At 40.8% G+C, this 22,730-nt stretch overlaps 1 protein-coding gene across 7 annotated transcripts in view; it reads left to right on the forward strand.

The window, feature by feature from the left end:
• The window catches only part of cmip (c-Maf inducing protein), a 260,745-nt gene that overhangs the window by 127,549 nt on the left and 110,466 nt on the right, over positions 1 to 22,730 (forward strand). For all 7 annotated transcript variants that reach the window (XM_069901342.1, XM_069901343.1, XM_069901346.1 and 4 more), the window contains one exon: positions 12,695 to 12,745. In XM_069901342.1, coding sequence (XP_069757443.1) covers positions 12,695 to 12,745 — 51 coding nt within the window. The remainder of the gene's footprint in view (positions 1 to 12,694; positions 12,746 to 22,730) is intronic.

Genomic DNA, 22,730 nt, shown 5'->3' on the forward strand with positions numbered 1-22,730 from the left:
GAAAGAAGGAAGAAGAGAGTAGACCTGGGATGGGTCCTTTACTATGTTGGCCACTCTGCTGAGACAGCATGAAGTATAGACAGCTGACGGAGGATGGTTTTGAGGTGGTCTGAGCTCCGTTCTCAACTCTGCAGTTTCTAATGATCTTGGGCAGAACAGTTCCTGTACCAAGCTGTAATATGTCCACACCCAATAGCTTTTATGGAGCATCTGTACAAGTTAGAAAGAGACTTTGGGGACATGTTGAATTTTGTCAGGTTTTTAAGAAAGAAGTCATTGGTGTATTTTCTTGATTGAGGAGGACATTAGGGAAAGAGGAGTCACGTGATAGAGTAGTGGCCGGTTAGGAAAACAGGAAAAAAGTTAGAAAAAGACAAAGCACAACAAAAATAAAATAGAAGAAATAGAAGATAAAGTTACAGAGTAGAGAAGGAGGATGGCATCCAAGAAGGAGAAAATAAAAGCAACTGGAATAAAAGAAGTAGAAAAATCACTGAAGAATAAAGAAGGCCTTACCTGCATGAAGTAACAAGACGCTGAGGTGACGAGGTGCGCCTGACCACAGAAGGTCAGTGCCTGCCCTGCGGAGTCGCGACTCACCTGCCGGTGGACTTCAAAAATGGCTCTCGGAACCAAACGAAAGTGCGCAACCAACGGAAACAAGGGAAAAAGAGGACACCGGTGGGAGGGGGGCCAAGCAGAGGAGCAGGCAGCCGCAGCGCGAACAGCTGAGGAATGCCCGACACCAGGGCGCTCAGCTGGAAGATGAGAAAGGCAGCAGAGAAGGGAGCGACATGGGAGAGAAACGGAGAGACGACCGGCAAGAAGATCAATGGCAGGAGGCACAACAGAGGAGTAGCCCAAGAGGAGAGGACCAGTAACAAGAGGCCCAGCAAGAAGAGGCCGACAAAGAGATGCAAACAGATCATAGGAAAAACAGAAGAGACACAGACGCAAAGAAGAGAAGAATAAGACACAAACACAGGTACAGACACAGAAGAAGAGGAAGAAGACCAAGATCTTCACAGAGAAATAGAAGGTAAATCTGATGCACAAAGAGGAAAAGAAGGAAAAACTGATGGACAGAATATAGATAAAGTTTTTTTTTAAGAACACATGAGGTCATTAAAATAATGGTTTTCATTAGAATTTAATGCAATTAAAAGGAAAATGAAAAGAACAGAAGATAAAATGCAAAGGTTAGAAATGGTAATGACAGAAATAGAGAAAAGAATAGAGAATATGGAAGAGTGGGAAACAGCTATAGAAATGGAAGTAAATGGCTTAAGAGAAAAACTGGAAGAAAGTGACAAAAAAAATTAAAGAGACACAAGAGTTGTTATCTCAGAAAATTGATATGTTGGAAAATTATAGTAGACGAAACAACATAAAAATAGTGGGCCTGAAGGAGGGTGAAGAAGGCACAGAGATGAAGGAATTTATAAAAGGATGGATCCCAAAGATGCTAGGAACGACAGAAATACAGGAAGAAATGGAAATAGAAAGGGCACACAGAGCATTAGCTCCGAAACCACAGGTACATCAAAAACCAAGATCCATCTTAGTAAAATTTTTGAGATATACGACAAGAGAAAACATACTGGAACAGGCAAGGAATAAAGTTAGAGAAGACAATAAACCATTGGAATACAAGGGTCAAAAAATATTTTTTTATCCAGACATAAGTTTTGAACTCTTAAAGAGGAGGAAAGAGTTTAATACATCGAAAACGATTTTATGGAAAAAAAGGATTAAAATTTACGTTAAGACATCCAGCTGTGTTTAAAATATTTATACCCGGGGAGCAAAACAAACTGTTCTCGGATCCAGAGGAAGCGCTAGAATTCGCAGAAGGTTTGCAGGACAGAAGAAGAGATGAAGAGGTGTAATAAGAATGAAGAATAGTGATAAAGTATATATAAAGATGTAAAAACAATGTATATGTAAAGAACTAAAGAGGGAAAGCAAAAGGGAAGGAAGGAAGTAAGGGTGGGGAAAAAAGAGAGAGAGCTTTGTTATATGTGTTTTTAAAAAAAAGTGTTTTCTGGGGAAGGCTGGGGGTGAAAGGGAAGAACCTTCACTGCAAAATCAGTTGATGCTGCGAGCAAGATAGCAATCCAAATTAAAAGGGGAGTTGTGGTTGCCTGGCAAGGGATAAGGGGCAACTCAGAGAGGGAGGGAACTTTTGGGGTTAAGGTATTAGTGGGTGTGGGAACCACGGGTGTACCTTATGTTTTAAATGTGTTGTCATACATTAAGTTTAATAGAGAAAACTAAGAGATGAAAATGGGAGAAGGGGGATGAATGTGGCGAAGAGGTGGAAAAGAAATATAAGCAAGATATAAGATGGCCATGTTGAACTATATGACTATAAACATTAATGGAATACATAACCAAATTAAAAGGAAGAGGCTACTAAATTTATTCTAAATCAGATACTAAATAAAATTACAAAAAATAGCATACCAAAAAAAACAGAGATATTTCTTTTAAATAACAAAAGAAGTAAAGAATTAGGCCTCAGATTGGATAAAGCACAAAAAAAAATTCATTATGATAGCCTTAGCAGTAGCAAAAAAATGTATAATGCCAACTTGGAAAATGGAAGAGAGCATAAGTATACAGAAATGGTACATGGAAATGAATAAACGTATTCCATTGGAAAAAATAACATAATTTAAAAAGCAAAGTCACAATGTTTGAAAAAATTTGGGAACCGTACATGGAACATATCAGAGAGAGCTTGCTTATGACCTCCATCCCCTAAAATGAAAATGATACGAAGACAAAACGACTAGATTCAGTTTGTAATAAATAGACGATGGATTTTTCTTGTTTATTTTCCTTTGTGTGAAGATATTGTTAGATACTGTTTTATGGTTTTATTGTATTGTATATGTTGAATACCAAAGGGTTTGTGGGGGGGGGGGGGCGGGTAGAGGGGCGAGAGGGAAAGGGGGAAAAAAAGGGAGAAAGGGTCACTGTATAAATTTAATGAGAAACGTTTGTACATATTTTGGTTGACATGATTCACAGTGTGAAAAATTTAAAAAAAAGAAATTAGGAAGAGAATCCCATTGCTAAAGGCCTAAACAGATGAAAATACTTATGCCATGGTGGGATAAAGAAGAATGCAGAAGTGGCCAGAAATGAGAAAGTGTGTGTTTTATAAGACTCAAACATTTACATAGACAAGGCTGCAAAATAATTAATAACATCTTTTTTGATTTGCATTATGCATTGGACTGCAACTGATGATTAGAGACAAAATTTTTCTGTTCATGTTTTCCATCCAAAAGCAAGTGATCCACTCATTCAGCTCATTTCATGTGTTACAATGCCATACAATTTGTTTTCAATAACTTTTTGCAAAATATGGTAATTGAGCTTTAAGAAAATTTAGGCAGAATGTTTTGTATAGTTTGGTTGGTGTACATAACACTAAGTAATCCAAAAGAGATTGCTATTCCAACAGAACTCATGATGTTTTTAGCCTTTTTTTTGTAGAAAGCTTTAATGGTGGAAATGCTCAACCAATTTTGAAATATTCAATTTTCAGAATTCTGTGATTACAAGTGTGTTGAATTATAGTATAGTGCAGCACATGAAATATTGGTGTTATTTACTGAAAGCAATTTAAACACTTTTGACCTTGATAATTTTGGACTCAATCATTATTAAGCATTTTTAAAAGCTTTTGATTTGAAATCTCTTCCTAAAATGGCCAGAAAGCTTCTTTCAAAGAAATGCTTACAGCAGCTCTTTTCAGCCCTGTCCACCCCCAACATCAGTTGCCATCATAACTGCTGAGTCTTCCCCGAGGAGATCTGGAATGTGCCCGTATGCTGTTTAATAAAATAACATAAATGGATGTTGGCATTTTTCCCAGATATGGAGGACAGTTAGATCACAGTTGTCTCTGGAGGCAGAGAAAGAAAGGAATTTTTCTCTCTTTTAATAACTTTAACTAAATTTAAGTCCATTTTAATTTTGTTCAGCATTTTTTATTTTGTACCTTCCCATCTCCAATCCCCTTGATAATTTAGGTAACATTAGGGATAACGTTAGGGGTAATGTTATTGGTTGAAGGACCCTCCACATGTTGCATTCCCAATCTTTCTGCAAAGTTGGCTGAGCATTAATAATCCAACCGAATACAAGGTAAATGGGTCAATTACAGGTTGGAACCAATGGGTTATGATGGGGATCTATGTTCTTTTCTTTTCTTTGGCTTGGCATCGCGGACGAAGATTTATGGAGGGGGTAAAAGTCCACGTCAGCTGCAGGCTCGTTTGTGGCTGACAAGTCCGATGCGGGACAGGCAGACACGGTTGCAGCGGCTGCAGGGGAAAATTGGTTGGTTGGGGTTGGGTGTTGGGTTTTTCCTCCTTTGCCTTTTGTCAGTGAGGTGGGCTCTGCGGTCTACTTCAAAGAAGGTTGCTGCCCGCCAAACTGTGAGGCGCCAAGATGCACGGTTTGAGGCGATATCAGCCCACTGGCGGTGGTCAATGTGGCAGGCACCAAGAGATTTCTTTAGGCAGTCCTTGTACCTTTTCTTTGGTGCACCTCTGTCATGGTGGCCAGTGGAGAGCTCACCATATAACACGATCTTGGGAAGGCGATGGTCCTCCATTCTGGAGACGTGACCCACCCAGCGCAGCTGGATCTTCAGCAGCGTGGACTCGATGCTGTCAACCTCTGCCATCTCGAGTACGTTAGGGATGAAAGCGCTCCAATGGATGTTGAGGATGGAGCGGAGACAACGCTGGTAGAAGCGTTCTAGGAGCCGTAGGTGGTGCCGGTAGAGGACCCATGATTCGGAGCCGAACAGGAGTGTGGGTATGACAACGGCTCTGTATACGCTTATCTTTGTGAGGTTTTTCAGTTGGTTGTTTTTCCAGACTCTTTTGTGTAGTCTTCCAAAGGCGCTATTTGCCTTGGCGAGTCTGTTGTCTATCTCATTGTCGATCCTTGCATCTGATGAAATGGTGCAACCGAGATAGGTAAACTGGTTGACCGTTTTGAGTTTTGTGTGCCCGATGGAGATGTGGGGGGGCTGGTAGTCATGGTGGGGAGCTGGCTGATGGAGGACCTCAGTTTTCTTCAGGCTGACTTCCAGGCCAAACATTTTGGCAGTTTCCGCAAAGCAGGACGTCAAGCGCTGAAGAGCTGGCTCTGAATGGGCAACTAAAGCGGCATCGTCTGCAAAGAGTAGTTCACGGACAAGTTTCTCTTGTGTCTTGGTGTGAGCTTGCAGGCGCCTCAGATTGAAGAGACTGCCATCCGTGCAGTACCGGATGTAAACAGCGTCTTCATTGTTGGGGTCTTTCATGGCTTGGTTCAGCATCATGCTGAAGAAGATTGAAAAGAGGGTTGGTGCGAGAACACAGCCTTGCTTCACGCCATTGTTAATGGAGAAGGGTTCAGAGAGCTCATTGTTACCAGTTCAATATTTATCAGTGGTTAGGATGAAAGGACCAAGTGAAAAGTAGATGATTTTTTTTTAGATGATACAAAAGCAAGTAGGTTAGAAGGAGGTGCAAGGTGATATTGATCTGTTGTAATTGGGTAAATGTATAGTAGATAGATTACAATGTAGAGAAGGCTGATTTTCTCCACTTTGGTAAGAAGAATTAAAAAAAACAAAATATTGTTGAAACAGAGGACAGGTACAGAATGCTGCCTATGTCCAGGAAACACTGGCCTTTATTGCAAGGAAATGGAGAATGGTTCAATCTTGTTACATCTGTGTGGATCCTTTGTGAGACTACATGTTGAGTTTTGGTCTCCTTATTTGAGAAACAACATACTTGCATTGAAGGCAGTTAAGAGAAGGATTATTTGCTAAGGAAAGGTCAACCTGGTTGAGCCACGAAGAATGAGATGTGACCTCGTTGAGAAACAAGATTCCGCAGGGCCTCGACAAGTAGAAGCTCTGAGTACGTTTGTCCTCATGGAAAATATAAAATCTTGGAATATACTTTCAGAAGATAGTTTTTAGACAGTGATGAATAGGAATTTCCACTCTCAGAGGGATGTATATATTTGGATTTCTCAACCCTAGAACACGTGGAAAGCAGAATAATTGAGCATAATCAAGGCAGAGGTAGACACATTTATGGATAATTAATGGTACTGATGGATTGATCCACAGCAGCCTTTGGTTTTGCACTTGATTTTGCTGAATGTGTCCATCAGAGATTTTCTGATGGAATGGGAAGCGGAAATATCTTTGACGGTAGAGAGAAGATGTTCATCCAAGTGAGACAGTGAACATCTTGTGTCGGAGTATGAATGCCATTGTGAGATGAAGTCCATTAGACCTGAATCTTACTGCATAGAACCAATGTGTGAATCATTGCAAAGATGGCCAACAAATCATTATAGAAACTAGTAGAGAAGCAGCGGTGCCACCATTGACCTCATCAACAAAAACTCTTGAGAAAGCTTAGGTAATGCATCCAATAAAGTGATGTTATTGTCGTGAATGAAAAGCCAATCAAATTGAAGCATTCTGAAAACCAGGAAATATTTTGTGAAACATTTTACAGTCAGAAAAAGAAAGAATGAGCTGTTGGTTTCTATAATTCAATAATGTCGGAAAGATAGGTAGTCATTAACAGCCATGTCTGGTTTTTCCAGTTTAACTGTATGGGTATCAGATGTTGCTGCAAGTTTCACAATGGAAATGAATACTGATGGTTGTTTCATTATTAGAGCCACAGATTCCATACCATGGAATGATAGCAAAGTCCCATTGAGTCTGTGCCAAATCTTTCAAAGAGTAATCCAGTTGATCTCATTTTACTTCTCTTTCCCTGTGTCCAATGATTATTTTCCCTCAGGTCTTCATCCAATTCCTTGTTGAGAATCAAAAAGAAACCCGTTTCCACCATGCTGACAGGCATTGCAAATCACTTCAATTTACTGTGTAAAATAGCTTTTACTTGGGTCCCCTCTGATTCTTCACCAATCAGTTTAAATCCCATGTCCCTTGGCTATTGATCTTATGGCAATTTAAAGTAGTCTCTCTTAGGTTTTTTTCTATCTAAATGCTTCATGATTAAAAAAAATCAAAACTCTCTTGGCTTTCTCTAAGGTGATTAACCCTATCTATTCATGCATCTGTCATCCATTAATTCTAAACCATTTTTCCTAAATCCCTTGATTATTCTCCAAGTTTGCTGGTGAATATTAATACTTAGTCTACAGCTGAACATGTTTTGTAAGGCTTCAGTATAACTGTGTATAACATCATACCTTGATAAGGAGTTCAAGCCTGAAATGTCAGTTATGTATTTTTATCTTTGCTACATAAAAGACACTGTTTGACCTGTTGAGTTGCTCCAGCTTTGTGTTTTTAGTGTAATTCTGTGGATTTCTATACCAGAGTTTTTTTTAATAAAGCACAGGATCACATCGACGTGGTCCTAAAGGCACTGGTGAGATCTCACTTGAAGTATTGTGTGCAATTTTGAGTGCCTCATGTAAGGAAGGATGTGGTGATGTTGGAGAAGGTTCAGAGGAGATTCACAAGAATGATTCATGGAATGAAAGGGCTATCATTTGAGGAGTATTTGACAGCTCTTGGCCTGCACTTGTTGTGATTTAAGGAGAATGAGAGGGGATCTCATTGAAACATTTCAAAAGTTGAAAGGTGTGGTCAGCGTAGATGTAGAAAGGTTGTTTCCCATGCTGGGAGAGTCTAGGACAAGAGGCACAACTTCGTAATTGAGGGGCGTCTGCTTAGAACTGAGATGTGGAGGGATTTCTGTAGCCAGAGGATGGTAAATCTGTGGAATTTGTTGCCACAGGCAGTTGGAGGCCAAGGCATTGGTCATATTTAAGGCAGAGCTTGATAGATTTTTGATTTGCCAGGCCATCAAAGGTTATGGAGAGGCCAGGCAGTGGGGCTAAGTGGAAAAATGGATTAGCTCATGATTAAGGAGTGGGGAAAACTCGATTGTCTATTTCTTCTCCATTTTATGGCTTACTTTTTAAAAAAAATCATTTCTTGCACTATGAGTCGTAGCAGTAACAACATCTACAAATGATCATCGTCAATATATACAGTGACATTTCCTCTTTTTCCCCACCCCCTCTTCAAAAACCAATAAATAATAAAACAAAGAAATAACAAAAAAGTCGTATCGTCCACTTCCACATATTTAAATCTCATTGTGCTAATAATTATGTCGTTTTAAGAGATGGAGGTTTGTGGTCGGCATTCCCTAACATATTTTATGTATGGTTCCCAAGTTTGTTTGAATAATGTACACTTGTCTTTCAGACTGTATGTAATTTTTTTCCAATAGAATACACTGGTTTATTTCTGTATACCACTGTTGTATTTTAAGGCTTGTTTCCATTTTCCAGGTTGTCACAATACATTTCTTTTGCTCGTCCTATCATAATAAATCTTATTTGGGCTCTGTCTAATCAGTTTTGTATTTGTGCATTTTCATTCATGCACCCTCTTTCTCAGTCTCCCACTGCATTCATCAAAGTGTATCACCTTACACTTTTTTGTGTTTATTTTTGTTTAATCTGCATAACCTTTCATTTCTTATTACACTGTCAAATATGGAATGATCTCGAAATTTATAAGATCAATTCTTTGCACCATAATCCATTCTAGAAACCTGGCTATTTTTTTTAAATCCTCAAAAATATGTAATTCTAGTACCTCAAAACTGCAGCCTTTTGTGTGGCTATATCACGCCTTGCAGCCACTCTGAACTCCACTGCAGAATGTAGAATGTAATACTTGTCACCCCAAAAGGGAAACTGAGCAAGGGAGGACATATCGCAGCTCTTTGAAATTTATATTATTCTGCTACAACTTTTCAGTAGTTTGCAAGACAAGAATTCTCAAGGGCACTCTCGCATTGAGACTGTCTTGTGCACATGAACACACGAAGCTATTGTGTCTCTTTAATAAAAGCAGAAAAGATTTGGGTCAGTGGGCATAAATAGGGGAGAAATAGCATTAAAATTTTGGCTTAGTGACTTTAGCGTCAAAAGAATTCCAGTTCTGAGCAAGTGTCTTGAACCCCAGTGACAATACGTTTGTCTGGCTGGAAATCTGTGTTAGGGAAATGTAGAAAAAAATGTATTGCTTGCAAACTTAAGAGAAGATTGTGCCAAATTTTTGGGTAAAGTGGCCAGGTTTATTGTCAGGCAATGAAAGATGCGGATACAGTATCAGCAATTTCTGGCACCAGCATGGTGAACAGTAACGTGAAACCATCCTGTGAGTCAACAGAGAAGTTGCACTGTACGCTCATGCCACGATGATGATCCATTTTGTGTCTTGTTAAGTTCTCTTTTTTCCTTCTTTCTGATTTTTTTTTAAAGAACGAGGCATTGTGATGTGAAACATTTTGCAGATGGGACAAATATGGTCAAGGTCATTGCAGAAAGTGTGCTGATCCACCATCCTGCAAAACGTGTCTGTGCGCTGCCCTAGGCAACTTTTTATTTGTCGAGTTTTTTCCTCTTAAATAATACCCCAATCCAAAATGAACAAGAACAATGCCCACTGTAATAGGCGACAGTAAACCAGGGCTACTGCCAACATTACACAGAGTCGCGAGAGCTTTCAAGGGCTTGTAGTGCTTTACCCTGTCATTAATGGATTAGCAACAAAGCCTGGGCTCACATCCATTTCAATGTTGCCTCTGTGACTTCCCAGTGGTTGAAGGTATTTTGGTTTTGGCACTAGCCTCCTTCTTTCAGTTGAAGTGAAGGGTAAGCAAGAGTGCAGGAGCTGAAATTACAACACTGCCCAGGCAACAACAAAGATTTCTATGTAAAGAAACTGAAAACCTGATGCACGAGAAAAGGAAGGCACCTGCTTCAGTGACTGCAGTTCAAGTAGGGGGGTGGAGGGGAAGCCTGGTTGGGATGGACTATTGGCTGTGGGTGATTGTATAAGAATGCCTTTGGTTCCAGCTCACATCTATGGATTGGCTATCAAGCTGGAAACCAACGTCTGGCAAAGAGGTGGGATGAGAATGCTGGGAAATGCAAGCATCCCTGAAGTAGGATAGGGCATTGAGATGGGGGTAGGATGAGTTTTCTTGCTGCTGAGTGTCATGAGGCCCGTGTTAAATTTGTTAAATCTAGTTGGGTGGTGTCAGAACAGCCACTTTGCTCTCAACGTCAACAAGAACTTATCGTGGATTTTAGGAAGGGGTCCTGAGGGACTGCGCACCTTTCTGCATCGATGGGACACACATGGGGAGGGTTGGAACCAAATTCCTGGCAGCCTATATTCCAGAGGACCTTTCCTGGAGCCAGCACTGTGAAGAAGGTACATCAACTCCTCTCAGATCTAAGTTGGAAGAGATTTAGCGTTTACTGAATATCCTCTCTCCAATTTCTACAGGTGCACTGTTGCATCACAACCTAGTTTGGTAATTCGAATGCCCTGGAACAGAGAAGGCTGCAAACACAGCCAACTCCATCACAGGTTCCACCCTCCCACCCATCGAAGATACCCGATTGAAGTGATGCCTCAAGAAGGAAGCCAACATCAAAAAGAACTCCCATTACCCTGGTCCCAATTTTTCCTGCTGCCGCCTTCAGATAAAAAGACTGGAGATCAGCACCTCTATATTCGACAATAGTTTTTTTTTCCCCAAGGCCTATCAGGTTCTTGGACCTCCCCTTACCACCCCAAACATGAGACGCAGCAGGACCACCAAAGACCTGCCTGCACTGTTGAAATGCCACTTTTTATTGCACTATCCGTAACTTTGAATAATTATTTGTGCACCTTTCTCTTATATTTATTATCTCTTTCCACACAGGGTGTAATTTAATATGTACTCTTATAGTTGGGTCCTTTATATACAAAAAGTACCTGTTTGGCTGCAGCAAGTAAGAACTTTGGTGCTCATTGCACTTGTGTGTATGTCAATAAACTCATTATCAAATTTAATGCAAGGTTCTAAAAAAAGAAGAAACTTGCATCCCCTCCCAGTTCTGAGGAAGGATCGCTGTCCCAAAGATTTGACTGGCTTCTCCTTTTACGTACGCTGCTTAACTGGCTGAGTTCTTCCAGCACTTCTGTTGATGGTTCCAAAAAATGAAGCCTGTAGAAACCTTTAAATATTTAAGTTTACGATTTAAAAGTTTAACGTTCAGACTTATTGTCAGAGCACATACATGACTCTGAGATTCTTTTTCCTGTGGTCCAGGCAGAATTTCTACTTGTCGGTAGTGCAAAAAAAAACTATACTCAACAAAGACAAAAGAGCGAAATGTAAATAAAGAAAGAAAGGTAAACAAACTGTGTAATACAGAAAAAAAATTCAGTAATAAATAATGTACAAAGTAAGAGTCCTTAAATGAGTCTCTGATTGAGTTTGTCATTGAGGAGTCTGATGGTGGTGGGTAGCAACTGTTCCTGAACCTGGTGGTGTGAGTCTTGTGGCACCAATACCTCTTTCCTGATGGCAGCAGCAAGAAAAGATCATGTCCTGGGTGGTGTGGATCCTTGATGACTGCTGCTGCTCTCCAATGCCAACATTCCATTTTCTCAATGGTGGCGAGTGTTTTGTCTGTGATGTACTGGGCTGTGTTAACTATCTTTTGCCCAGCTTTCAACTCTGAGGTATTGATCCCCCCTTACCAGGCTGTGATGCAACTGGTCTGCACGCTCTCCACTACCTGCAATGAGCAGATGAATTGTCCTTGCCCTCCCCTCATTCTACTTCCATTAACACCATTAAGGAAGTGAGTTGAGGAAAAACACAAACTGCTTTAGGAACTCAGTGAGATATGATTATCATTGGAGGTTGGAGGATGGTCGACATTTTGGTCCATGACCTTGCATCCCAGCTTGTTGACGTTTCATTTCCTCTCGGTGTAAAACTAGCACCTTCTCACCACCCCCCCCCACCCCACTCCACGTACTGCTCCCCACTGCTGTGCTTATCAAGAATTAGTTGCAGACATCCCTAACCATTTAAAATAATGGCTGATAGTCAGAACAAACAGGCAATAAAGATCTAATGTTTTTCTTCTCACCATAACATGAGAAATTCATCAGAAGGTTGCCACTTTAAAGATAATATGACTCATGGTGAACTTTAGCACGTTAACTTGGAGGCTCTATTTCAGAGCAAACAAAGAGGTGCTTGAGGGACAGGCTGCGTCCATGGAGAGCAGCGATCAATCAGGACTCTTTTTTTAAAGAATTTGCAGAAGATTCTAGTACCTACAGATCTTGTATTTCTGTGGCCCTGGTTTAGAAAGCTTCTCCCACTTCATGTTCAACCTACAAGGGGTCGTACCATGGGCTCAACTCCTAAAATCTCAAACTCGCAAGTGCAGTAGTTTTGAAATGCAAGCCACTAGAACCCTGCTAGGATCTTGGAAAGGAATTTTAGGTCCTCTGGTGATATTTACTCTCAAAGTATGGTTTCCCTTCTCATTATTTGTTAACTGACTGGCTGTAATTTGACAAAGCATTCCATCCCTGTTGGTGCTGATGTTTTGGTTTATGAGGTAACATAAAATAATGTTTCTGTACTTGGACCTGCGTCAAGAAGCAGGGCAATTTTGATGCACTGGGAGCTTGACATACTCCAGTAAAATCAATCTTATGTGATCACTTTATAATAAGGTCTTTAAATTCTGCTCTGTCTTCTTGTACGTTTAACAGAATTTTTACATTTCTTTACAGGCAGCAAACAGTTATCTACGAGATCAGTGGTTCCATTCACTTCAGTGGAAGGTAGGTAGTGTTACCCTAATCTAAAAATGAATGACATGTGACAAATGCAAAAACTGACTATTCAAAGTGGAATGAAGCAGCCTAATTTTGTCAGAATTTGCTGGCAACCTCTGGTTAAGGTAGTGAAAAATCTAAGGGCTGAGAGAACCTCAATCCTATGTTCTGCAGTACAGACTTGTCCTCAATTATTTTGTACCACCCAGAGTCATTCCTATTCACTGCCAGCTTTTTCCAAAGAGATTAAAGTAAAATTAATTGGAGCATTGTCTCTAATAGCAGTTGGTCACAGGGGGTAGCATTCTAGAGGGTGAAGCCTTAGAAACCATTTGGCCCAGACACTGGTACCTGACAGTATCCCAAAAGTAAAACCAGTGCTGTCCAACTGGATGGAATTTTTTTTGGGGACGTACTGAACTTTTTGCTACAGCCTGAGAAGAGCAAGGTGACGTGCCTCAATGACTATGGGCCAGTGGCATCTACTGGGATGAGGGGTTGGTTAAGAAGAGAAGCAACTTCTATCTCAGGAAGGAACTGGACCCACTTCAGTTCACCTCCCATCACAGCAGGTCAAGAGCCGCTGCCAACTTGCTGGCCCTCCACTTTGTGTTGGGTACCCCTGGACCACAGGAGCACCTGTGTTAGGTTGTTGCTCATTGTCTACAGCTTGATGTTCAAAGGCATTGTACCAGTTAAACTCATGATCAAGCTGAAATTCTGGCCATTCCTCTGCAACTGGATCCTTGACTCTAATCAGTGTGGATCAGCAACATCATCTCCTCCGTGCTGACTATCATCACAGGGGCACCCCAAGGCTGCAGGCCTAGCCCCCTGCTTCACTGCCTGTACCTCCAAAACTGTGCAGCCCAAGTTCAGATCCAACTCAATCTATGGACTTGCTGACGACACCACCGTTGCTGTCTGAATAATTGGAAGTAATGTGCCAGAATACAGGGTGGAGATTGAGAACCTGGTTGGGTGGTGCCAGAACAACAATCTTGCTCTCATTATCACAAAGACCAAGGAGCTTATAGTATATTTCAGGAAGGAGAGGCTGAGAGACCATGAACTTGTCTGCATTGAAAAGAGGGAGGTTGAGAGAGTCAGAATCTTCAAGATTCTGGGAGTCCCTACCTGAGAACACCTTTTGTGAAGCCAGCATATTGAGGCATATCAGGGCCTCTACTTTCTAAGCAGTCTGAGGAGATTTGGCACGTCAGATACTCCATCGAACCTCTGCAGGTGGAGTATACTGAAAGGATGGATCACAGGCTTGTTTAGCAACACAAGTGCCCAGGAAGGCAGAAGGCTACATAAGACCGTAAGCACAGCTAGGTCTACTACAGACCCTGACCTCCTATCTATGTTAGGAGGTACATCAGGAAGGCAACCAATGTCATAAAGAAGTTGTCGTAGATACCTGCATGGGTCCCAGCCATGCGGGCCTCTTTGTTGGCTTTGTGGAGCAATCCTTGTTGCAAGCTTACATAGGCAAGGCCCCTCAACACTACATTGATGACTACATCGTGCTGCCTCATGCACCCGTGATGAGCTCGTCAACTTAATTCACTTTGTTGGTAACTTTCACCCCGACCTCAAACTGACAGTTCATCTCCAGTGACGCTCTCACCTTTCTTCATCTCACTGTCTCCATCTTGGGAGACCAACTTTCCACAGACATTTTTTCACAAACCAACCAACTACCACAACTACCATGACTTCACTTCTTCACACCCAGTCCCCTCCAAGGATTATATTCTTTTCTTTCAATTCTTCTGCCTCCTTCATATCTGCTTCCAAGATGAGATTTTCCAGTCAGATCATCCAAGATGTCCTCCTTGTTCCTAAAAAGTGGCTTCGCCTCTGCCACCTCTGCCCTTACCCACGTATCCTCCATTTCCCACTCATCTGCTCTGGTCCCCTCTGCCTCCAGACACAACTAAAACAGGATTACCCCTGCCTTCACCTGCCACCCCACCAGCCCCTGCATCCAACACCTTATCCACCACCAGACACATCTTCTCCTCTCTGACTTAAGTAGGCACCGCTCCCTCCATGACTCCCTCGTTCATTCATCCCTTCCCACTAATCATCCCCTTGGCACCTTCCCCTGTGGCCGCAGGAAGTGCTCACACCTCCTCCTTCACTGCTACTTGGGGCCACAAACGGTCCTTCCATGTGAAGCCTCAATTCACTTGGAAATCTGGGGAAGTCATCAACTGTATCTGATGCTCCCATTGTGGTCTTCTCTGCATCAATGACAGGGATCTCCCAGTGGCCAACCATTTAAATTCTGCACCGCACCTCATGGCCTCATCCACTGTCAAACCAAGGCCACCTGTAAATTGAAGGAGAAACACCTAATATTCCATCTGGGCACTCTGATGGCATTAACCAACGTCTCTGGTTTCTGCTAGTCTACCTTCCTCTCTTCCCCATCCCTCTCTCTTCTTTAGTCCAGCTCTCCATCCCCCTTCCCTCTTTCACAGAGCCATCCTCCCTCCCCTTTGTTTGCTGGTGTGCCCTCCCACCCTTATCCACCTATTACCTCCTGCCTGTCCTCTTCCCCCTCCCACCATTTTGATCAGGATGATAGTCTTTCTTTATAAGTAACTGTTCGGCTGCAGCATTCTGGGCATGTGTACATTATATATGCTTTACAATAAACTCATGATTGCCTGTATCATTGAATTAGTAAACCTGGCTTGGAAATAGGATGAAGCATAGCCAATGAATACAAAAGAATCGTCTGTGGATTTCAGAAGGGAAACAGTGGAAGGAAAGTTCAGGCTATTCTGTGACACATAAACATGAGGTTGTGCTCTATGAATCAGGCAGAATAATAGTTCAGTATTAGACTATGTTCGCAAGGATGATTCTGGGAATGAAAGGGTTATCATATGAGGAACTTTTGACATTCTCCAAATTCATTGGAATTTTTGAGACTGGGGAGGGGGATCTCTTTGAAACATTTTGAGTGTTGGAAGGCATGGACAGAGTAGATGTAAAGAAAAAGTTGTTTCCCATGGTGAGAGAGTCCAGGACAAGTGGGCACAACTTCAGGATGAAAGGGCATCAATTTAGAACAGAGATGCATAAGAATTTCTTCAGCCAGAGGGTGGTAAATCTGCAGAATTTGTTGCCTCAGGCAGTTGTGGGGATATTTAAGACAGATTGATATGTTCTTGATTAGCCAGGGCATCAAAGGTTATGGGGAGAAGGCCGGGTCGTGGGGCAGGGTGGGAAAATGGATCAGCTCGTGATTAAATGGAGGTCTCCAAGGGCTGAATGGTCTATTTCTGCTCCTGTGTCTTATGGTCCTAAATGGGTTAAAGAGCCTGCTTTTTGTGTTGTCATGTTCTATAGTTCTTTTTTTTTTAAACTTTATTTATTTGTTCAAAAAACAAATAATATATGACATATACAACAATTAACCATAAACATGAACATTATTTTTTATATATAGAAAAAAAAAAGAACCCCCCCGCCCCCCCGCCTTCAGCCAACTCTCCTAAGGAGAGCCATAAAGAAAGAAAAAAGAAAAAAGTATTAAAGAAAAATTAAATATACATATTAAGATCTAATCAATGTAAATTGAAATGTAAATATTCTGAATATAACAACCACTTATTAATAAAACAATTATAATTATCACACGAAACATACATAATTTTTTCCATTATTAAACAATATTTCATCTCATTACGCCATCTATTAATATCAATCATATTTGTATCTTTCCACGTAATAGCAATACATTTTTTCGCTACAGATAAAGCTAAATATACAAAAGCAAGCTGAAACTTATCTAATCCCAAACCTTTCAGAGGTTGCAAACTACCCAATAAAAATACTGTTGAATCTAAAACTATTTTAATCATACAGATATTCTAAAAATGATTGAATTTTCTTCCAAAAAGATTGTATATGTATACATGTATACATGACCAAACAGCATGAAAAGAAGTTCCAACCGTATCACCACATCTAAAACACAAATTTGATTCATGAAAACCATACTTTTTAAATTTTTCAGGTGTTAAGTATAATTGATGTAAAAAATTATAGTTAATCATTGCATAACGTGCATTTATCAATCTAGTTACACTATCATAACAGATATCTAACCAATCATCTTCGGAAAAAATAAAACCAGTGTCCGCTTCCCATTTACTTTTAGATCTATCCCAACCCTTTTTATCCATACCATCCTGTAATATTTGATACATAGATGAAATATAACCCTTCTCTGGTACCTTCATAAGAGAAGTCTCAAATTTAGTCATTTCAGGTAAAATCATATCTCTACCAAAAATACATTTTACCAAAGATCGAATGTGATAATAGAGAAACAGAGTTCTTATCAATACCAAAACTTTCCCTCATCTGATTAAAAGATAATAATTTACCCTCTTTAAAACAATCTCCCAAATTTTTCACACCTTTAAATCTCCAATGCAATAAACTTCGATTATGTATTGAAAAAGAAATAAGTTGATTATTATACAACTGAGTCAAAGCCGATAATTTACCCCTAGAGCCTGTCATTTTATTTTTCTTTATCCATAACTTCATTAAATGTTTTAGTATAGGCACATTATATTGTTGTAACAAATTTATATTCCATCTAAACAAAAATTGATGTATTTCAAATTCAGAAATATTTGCCATCTCAATTTTGGCCCAACTCGGAGGCCGTACCAAATCAATCAATGAACTAATAAATTTAAGTTGGGCTGCTTCATAATAATTTTGAAAATGTGGTAAACGTAATCCCCCCAACTCATATTTCCAAGTTAATTTATTCAAAGCTACTCTCAAAAATTTACCTCTCCATAAAAACTCCCTAACCATTTTATTCAAATCTCAAAAAAAAATATTATCAAGTAAATACGGAATAGATTGAAACAAATATTGTATATGCGGAAAAATATTCATCTTAATTGTATTTAGGTAAATCTTTCCATTTAATCAAATCAGTTTTAATTTTTTTCATTAACGGAGTATAATTTAATTTATATAAAGATTGATCATTAACATTCAAAATTATACCCAAATATTTAATTCGATCAGTCCAATTCAAATTAATAATATTCTTATAAACTGAATAATTTCCTTCACTTACCAGTAATATTTCACTTTTTTCCCAATTAACTTTATATCCAGAAAGACGTCCATATTGGATCAAACACTCCTTCAAGTGTAAAAGTGACTGAGCTGGGTTTATTAAATACACCAATACATCATCAGCAAATAAATTAATTTTATACTCCTCGTCTAAAACTTTCATACCTTGTATCTGTATATTTTGTCTTATCAACTGTGCTAAAGGTTCAATCACTAACGCAAACAAAGCTGGTGATAAAGGACAACCTTGATGAGTTGATCGAGTTAACTTAAAGGGTTCCGAAATCAAACCATTCATCAATACTCTAGCTACCGGATGTTCTATAGTTCTGTGGAGGTTTGCTTGGCTCTCTTGAATCTGTAGAGGGAGGATGTGGGGGAAAAAAACTATTAGGTACAATATTTAATGCACAAAACTGCTGGGAATCTCTGCAGGTTCTTCAGCGTCCAGAGGAGGCAAAGATATAAGCAACATTTTGTGCCTGAGCCCTTCGACAAGGTATGAACAAAAAGTAGACAGGCACCTGAATAAAAAGGTGAGGGTGAAGGGGAAGAAAGGGCTGGAGGAAGAGCACAGGTCCACAGCCAAGAGGAGGATATGGATAAGAGGTCAGGAAAGAGAAGCTGAGAATCGATCAAGAGAAGGCGGGGGGGAAGGGGGAGGGAAGGGGGGGGGAGGGTAGATCTGTGAAAGCAGAGCTGAAGCAAAGTTGACATAGGGGTAGGGAAAGGGAGAAATGGTGGTGGGGGAGGGGATCCATCAGATACCAGAGAAGTTGATGTTCATGCTATCTGGTTGGAGGCTGCCCAGACGGTAATGACGTGTGGTTCCTCCAGTTTGTGGGAGGACTCCACTTGGCAGAGCATGAGAGGTATAAAACTGTTACTTTCATTGTTTCATTCACAATGGTGATAACGGCCTCAGCAACTGTAGTCAATGGACAGTCAGCACTATGCAAGATGTTTGGGCAAAGTGGCATTTCAGGTCTCAAGACCTGAGCAAATTGAGAAATGAATGCACTCTCAGGGCATGGTGGTGGAAGTGTGTGAGTTATAGAGAGTAAACCTGTTGAATAGATGGCAGGAGGTGCACAGCTTTCGGTTGGTAGATAGGTTGGTGCGTCTTTGCTTCCACTGACATTAACCATTGATCCTCATGAGCCTTCAGATTGCCAGACACTGTCCTCCCAGGACTAACTGCATCTGCCAAATCTCCCCCTTCTTGCCAGAACAGGTCTGTGGAGTCCATGGGGAAGATGCAGTGCCGCAAGAGAAAACTTCTTGTGCCTTTCCAGACGAAGAGAGATTAGGTTTTCGAATAATTTCCACCACACAAAGCAGCCACAGTGAGCCACTCCTTCACACAGCCCAACTTTCAGAGTCGTGTAACACTCACAGGCACAGGTTGATCTGTGCCCTTTTATGTACGTTATTCAATTAAACCTCATCACCTTTTACAAATGAACAACGTTATTTTATGAAGCTGATTCCGAAATGTTCTCAAACTGATAACTGGAGACTGGCAGCTGAAAGACTCGCACCAGGCTGCCAGCTGCTGCTGGAGACCGTTTCATAGGGACCAGGATTCAAGAGGGTGCCAAGGGCAAGAATGACTCCTTAGAGCACACATGTCAAACTCAGGCCCGCGGGCCAAATTTGACCCATGATATAATTATATTTGGCCCGCAAGATCATATCAAATATGTATTAGAGCTGGCCCGCTGGCCGCCGCGCCAGTATAGCGCATGCACAGCTAATACTGCAAATCCCAGAATGCTTTGCAAATGCGTTGGCGCCGGCCCGTCAGCCTGCTAATCGCCCCCACCTCCTCTCTTTACTTTCATTAGCATCTGCGACCTGTCGCCCAACTCACGTGTAATAAACCCCTTACGAAAAATGGCCAAACGAAAGACAGAAAACAGGACCTTTCAAGACAGGTGGGAGGGAGACTATATGTTCATCATTTTAAAAGACAAACCTGTTTGTCATTGAAGCAAATTGTTATTTTTTTGACTTGTTGGCTTGTGAAAAAAAAATACATTTAAAAGGAGCTTAAAGGCTATAGAGAAATATTATTTATTGAATATTTTATTTCTCATTTGTTAATGCTTCTTCTGGAAAGAGTTTAACCAAAACTATTATTAAACATTTATTTTAATAAGAAAAAGTTTAACATTACATATGTTGAAAGAAGAGAAAACATGCAGATGTTGTTGAAAATTTTCAATAAATATTTAGTTCGGCCCACGACTTAGTCCGAGTTTTAATTTTGGCCCTCTGTGAATTTGAGTTTGACACCTGAGTTTTGCCAGTAGATCGATCGGAAGCTGTGCAACTGCAGGGGCTGTGGAGCTGGGGGGGGGGGGGGGGTGGGGGGCAGGAGGAGACTCCACACGGGCGTTTGGTGGCTCTAAGGGGACTCTGCTTCTCTTTCTCCAATCGTTGGGGGTGCTGGGCAAGGCTAGTGACTTCTATGTGTACCTTGAAGACAGGCAAAATTGACTAATAGCACATGAGCCCTGGCTTGCACCCTGGAGAGACCATTCCAGCTCAGTGACTACCAGAAGTGCAGTACCCACAGTCAACCATCACCAACGGAGTCCACAAAAAAAATTAGTACATGACAATAGTAGAATCTTGATCTTGACTCCCAGTATTCATGATTCCCATTGTTCTGAAATTAAAACAAATAATTATCCGTACAACTCAGTGTCTAATATTAATATGTTCTGGATGTCAGGATTAGCTTGGCTAGATCTTTTATGATTGACCAAATGATCTTCTTCTGAGCTATAAATATTTCTGTGAAATAAATCATGTAAAATCACAAATCCTGAAAAAATCACTTTGAGAAACGAAAACTGCTGCACAATCTATTCCCCCACCCATCTCCTCTCGCCAGGAACATTAAAAGAAGCAGTTTCCCAATGGTTATTCAGCTGCTGGGTTCGCTTTGGCACAGAATTCTCCGTGAGAAATAAATAGAAGAGTATTGAGACAGACACCACACTCTGCCAGAGGCTTATAAAATACTGTGACAGGTGGGTATCTGTGGCAGGATGATGACAATGGACATCTCACAGAAATAAACCAATGCTAAGAGGATGAGATGTGCACCTCGTGTGTGTATTTCCAGCCTTCAGCATTCCAGCGGTAAAATTAATCAAAGTTCAAATTTAAAGTTTATTGGACATGGCATCACATTCAATACTGAGATTCTTTTGTCCTGCAGGCCAGGCAGAATTTCTACTTATCTTTAGTGTACACCGTAGTCAAGAAACAAATACATACACAAAACAAAGAAACGTAATCAAAAAAAGAAATGTAAACAAACTGCACAAATACCGCAACAACAAAAAAAAATTCAGAGATAAATAATGTAAGAGTCCTTAAATGAGTCTCTGATTGAATTTGTTGTTCAGGAGTCTGAAGGTGGAGGGGTAACAGCTGTTCCTGACCCTGGTGTATGAGTTAGTTAATTGCTATCACTCGTGTGGATTGAGCAACTTCTTTTAAAGGCATCGTATGCATGGAGGCCAGCAATATAATTTCCTGAGGTGCATATTATCCCCACCCTGAATGCAGGATTTCTGGCAGTTTTGAAGGAAATGAATGTTGTGACCATTTTTATCAGTGTGGATCCATGAAGCAGGTTTCCCTAATCCATGGCACACCTTTCCTGTTGTTCTGAGGTCTCCAGGTAGAGAAGCAAATAAATATGCCAGAGGCAGAGCCAAATTTCTTTGTAAATTTAGACGTACAGCATGGTAACAGGCCATGCCGCCCAAATACATCAATTCACCTACGACCTCCCGTATGTTTTTTTAAGGGTGGGAAGAAACCGGAGTATCAGGCGGAAACACACGCAGACACGGGAGAACATACAAACTTCTTACAGTGCCGATTTCGAACCTGGGTCATTGGAGCTGTAATAACATTGTTCTAATTGCTATGCTAATCTTTGCTGATCCATCTTGATCAAATCTGTCAGCCTTTAAAATGCAAGGTAAATGTGCTCGATGTGTTTCACAAATTATAAGAAGGTAGCAAGGATTATCTTATTAATAGACTTGCACCTGAGTCTTTCAGTGCAATGTGCCTCAAGGGGTTGTGAATTGTATGTACCTAGGTACCTCAGGAGAAAACTAAAGATTCATTATCCCCTTTGTTTGGTTTGTCTACACTTTGCTTTTGATACGCAGTCTACACAGAATTTCCATTCTTGTTTTGAAGATTAAAGACTAGTGCAATAAAACCTTTGAGTATGTTTCTTGGCACATGAAGTTGTAAATATCATTATTTTCAGGCTTGCTTTAATGTACAACTAATTACTGTCAGGACATGTCTGCTTGAAGCCTGTAAAAGAGGAATGAAGGTGTCAGCTTGATTGTGCTGGAAAAAACTCAGCAGGTCACGCAGCTTCTACAGAAAGTAAAAGGTTTTGAAGACCTCCTGGCGGTGGCCGCGGATGTTATCACCACAGATGCTAACTGACTGAAATTACTCTTCTCATGAGCAACGCCAGCTCATACCCAGTGGCTAAAGAGATCCTGAAGGCCTAGAATCATAAGAAAGTAAATGAGGTCTATGCCAGGCACATCCTGGCCATCAGAAAGCAGCGGCTGGAGACTCAAGCGCCGAATACCTGTGGACCCTCTGAAGCCTATACAGAGTGTGCGGCTGTAAGGCCATGACGGCCACCCAGAGCTCTGAGGACCTCATCTGGGACACTTACATGGCCGGTATCCACTCCGGGTATTCAATACAGAGACTCCTGGAATAAAAAGTACTTGATCTACAAAGGGCGGTTGAGCTGAAAGAGACATTGCAGGTGGCCCTCCAAAATTCAGATGATTACTCA

Source organism: Narcine bancroftii, chromosome 10, assembly GCF_036971445.1.
Source record: "Narcine bancroftii isolate sNarBan1 chromosome 10, sNarBan1.hap1, whole genome shotgun sequence".
Classification (NCBI taxonomy): domain Eukaryota; kingdom Metazoa; phylum Chordata; class Chondrichthyes; order Torpediniformes; family Narcinidae; genus Narcine; species Narcine bancroftii.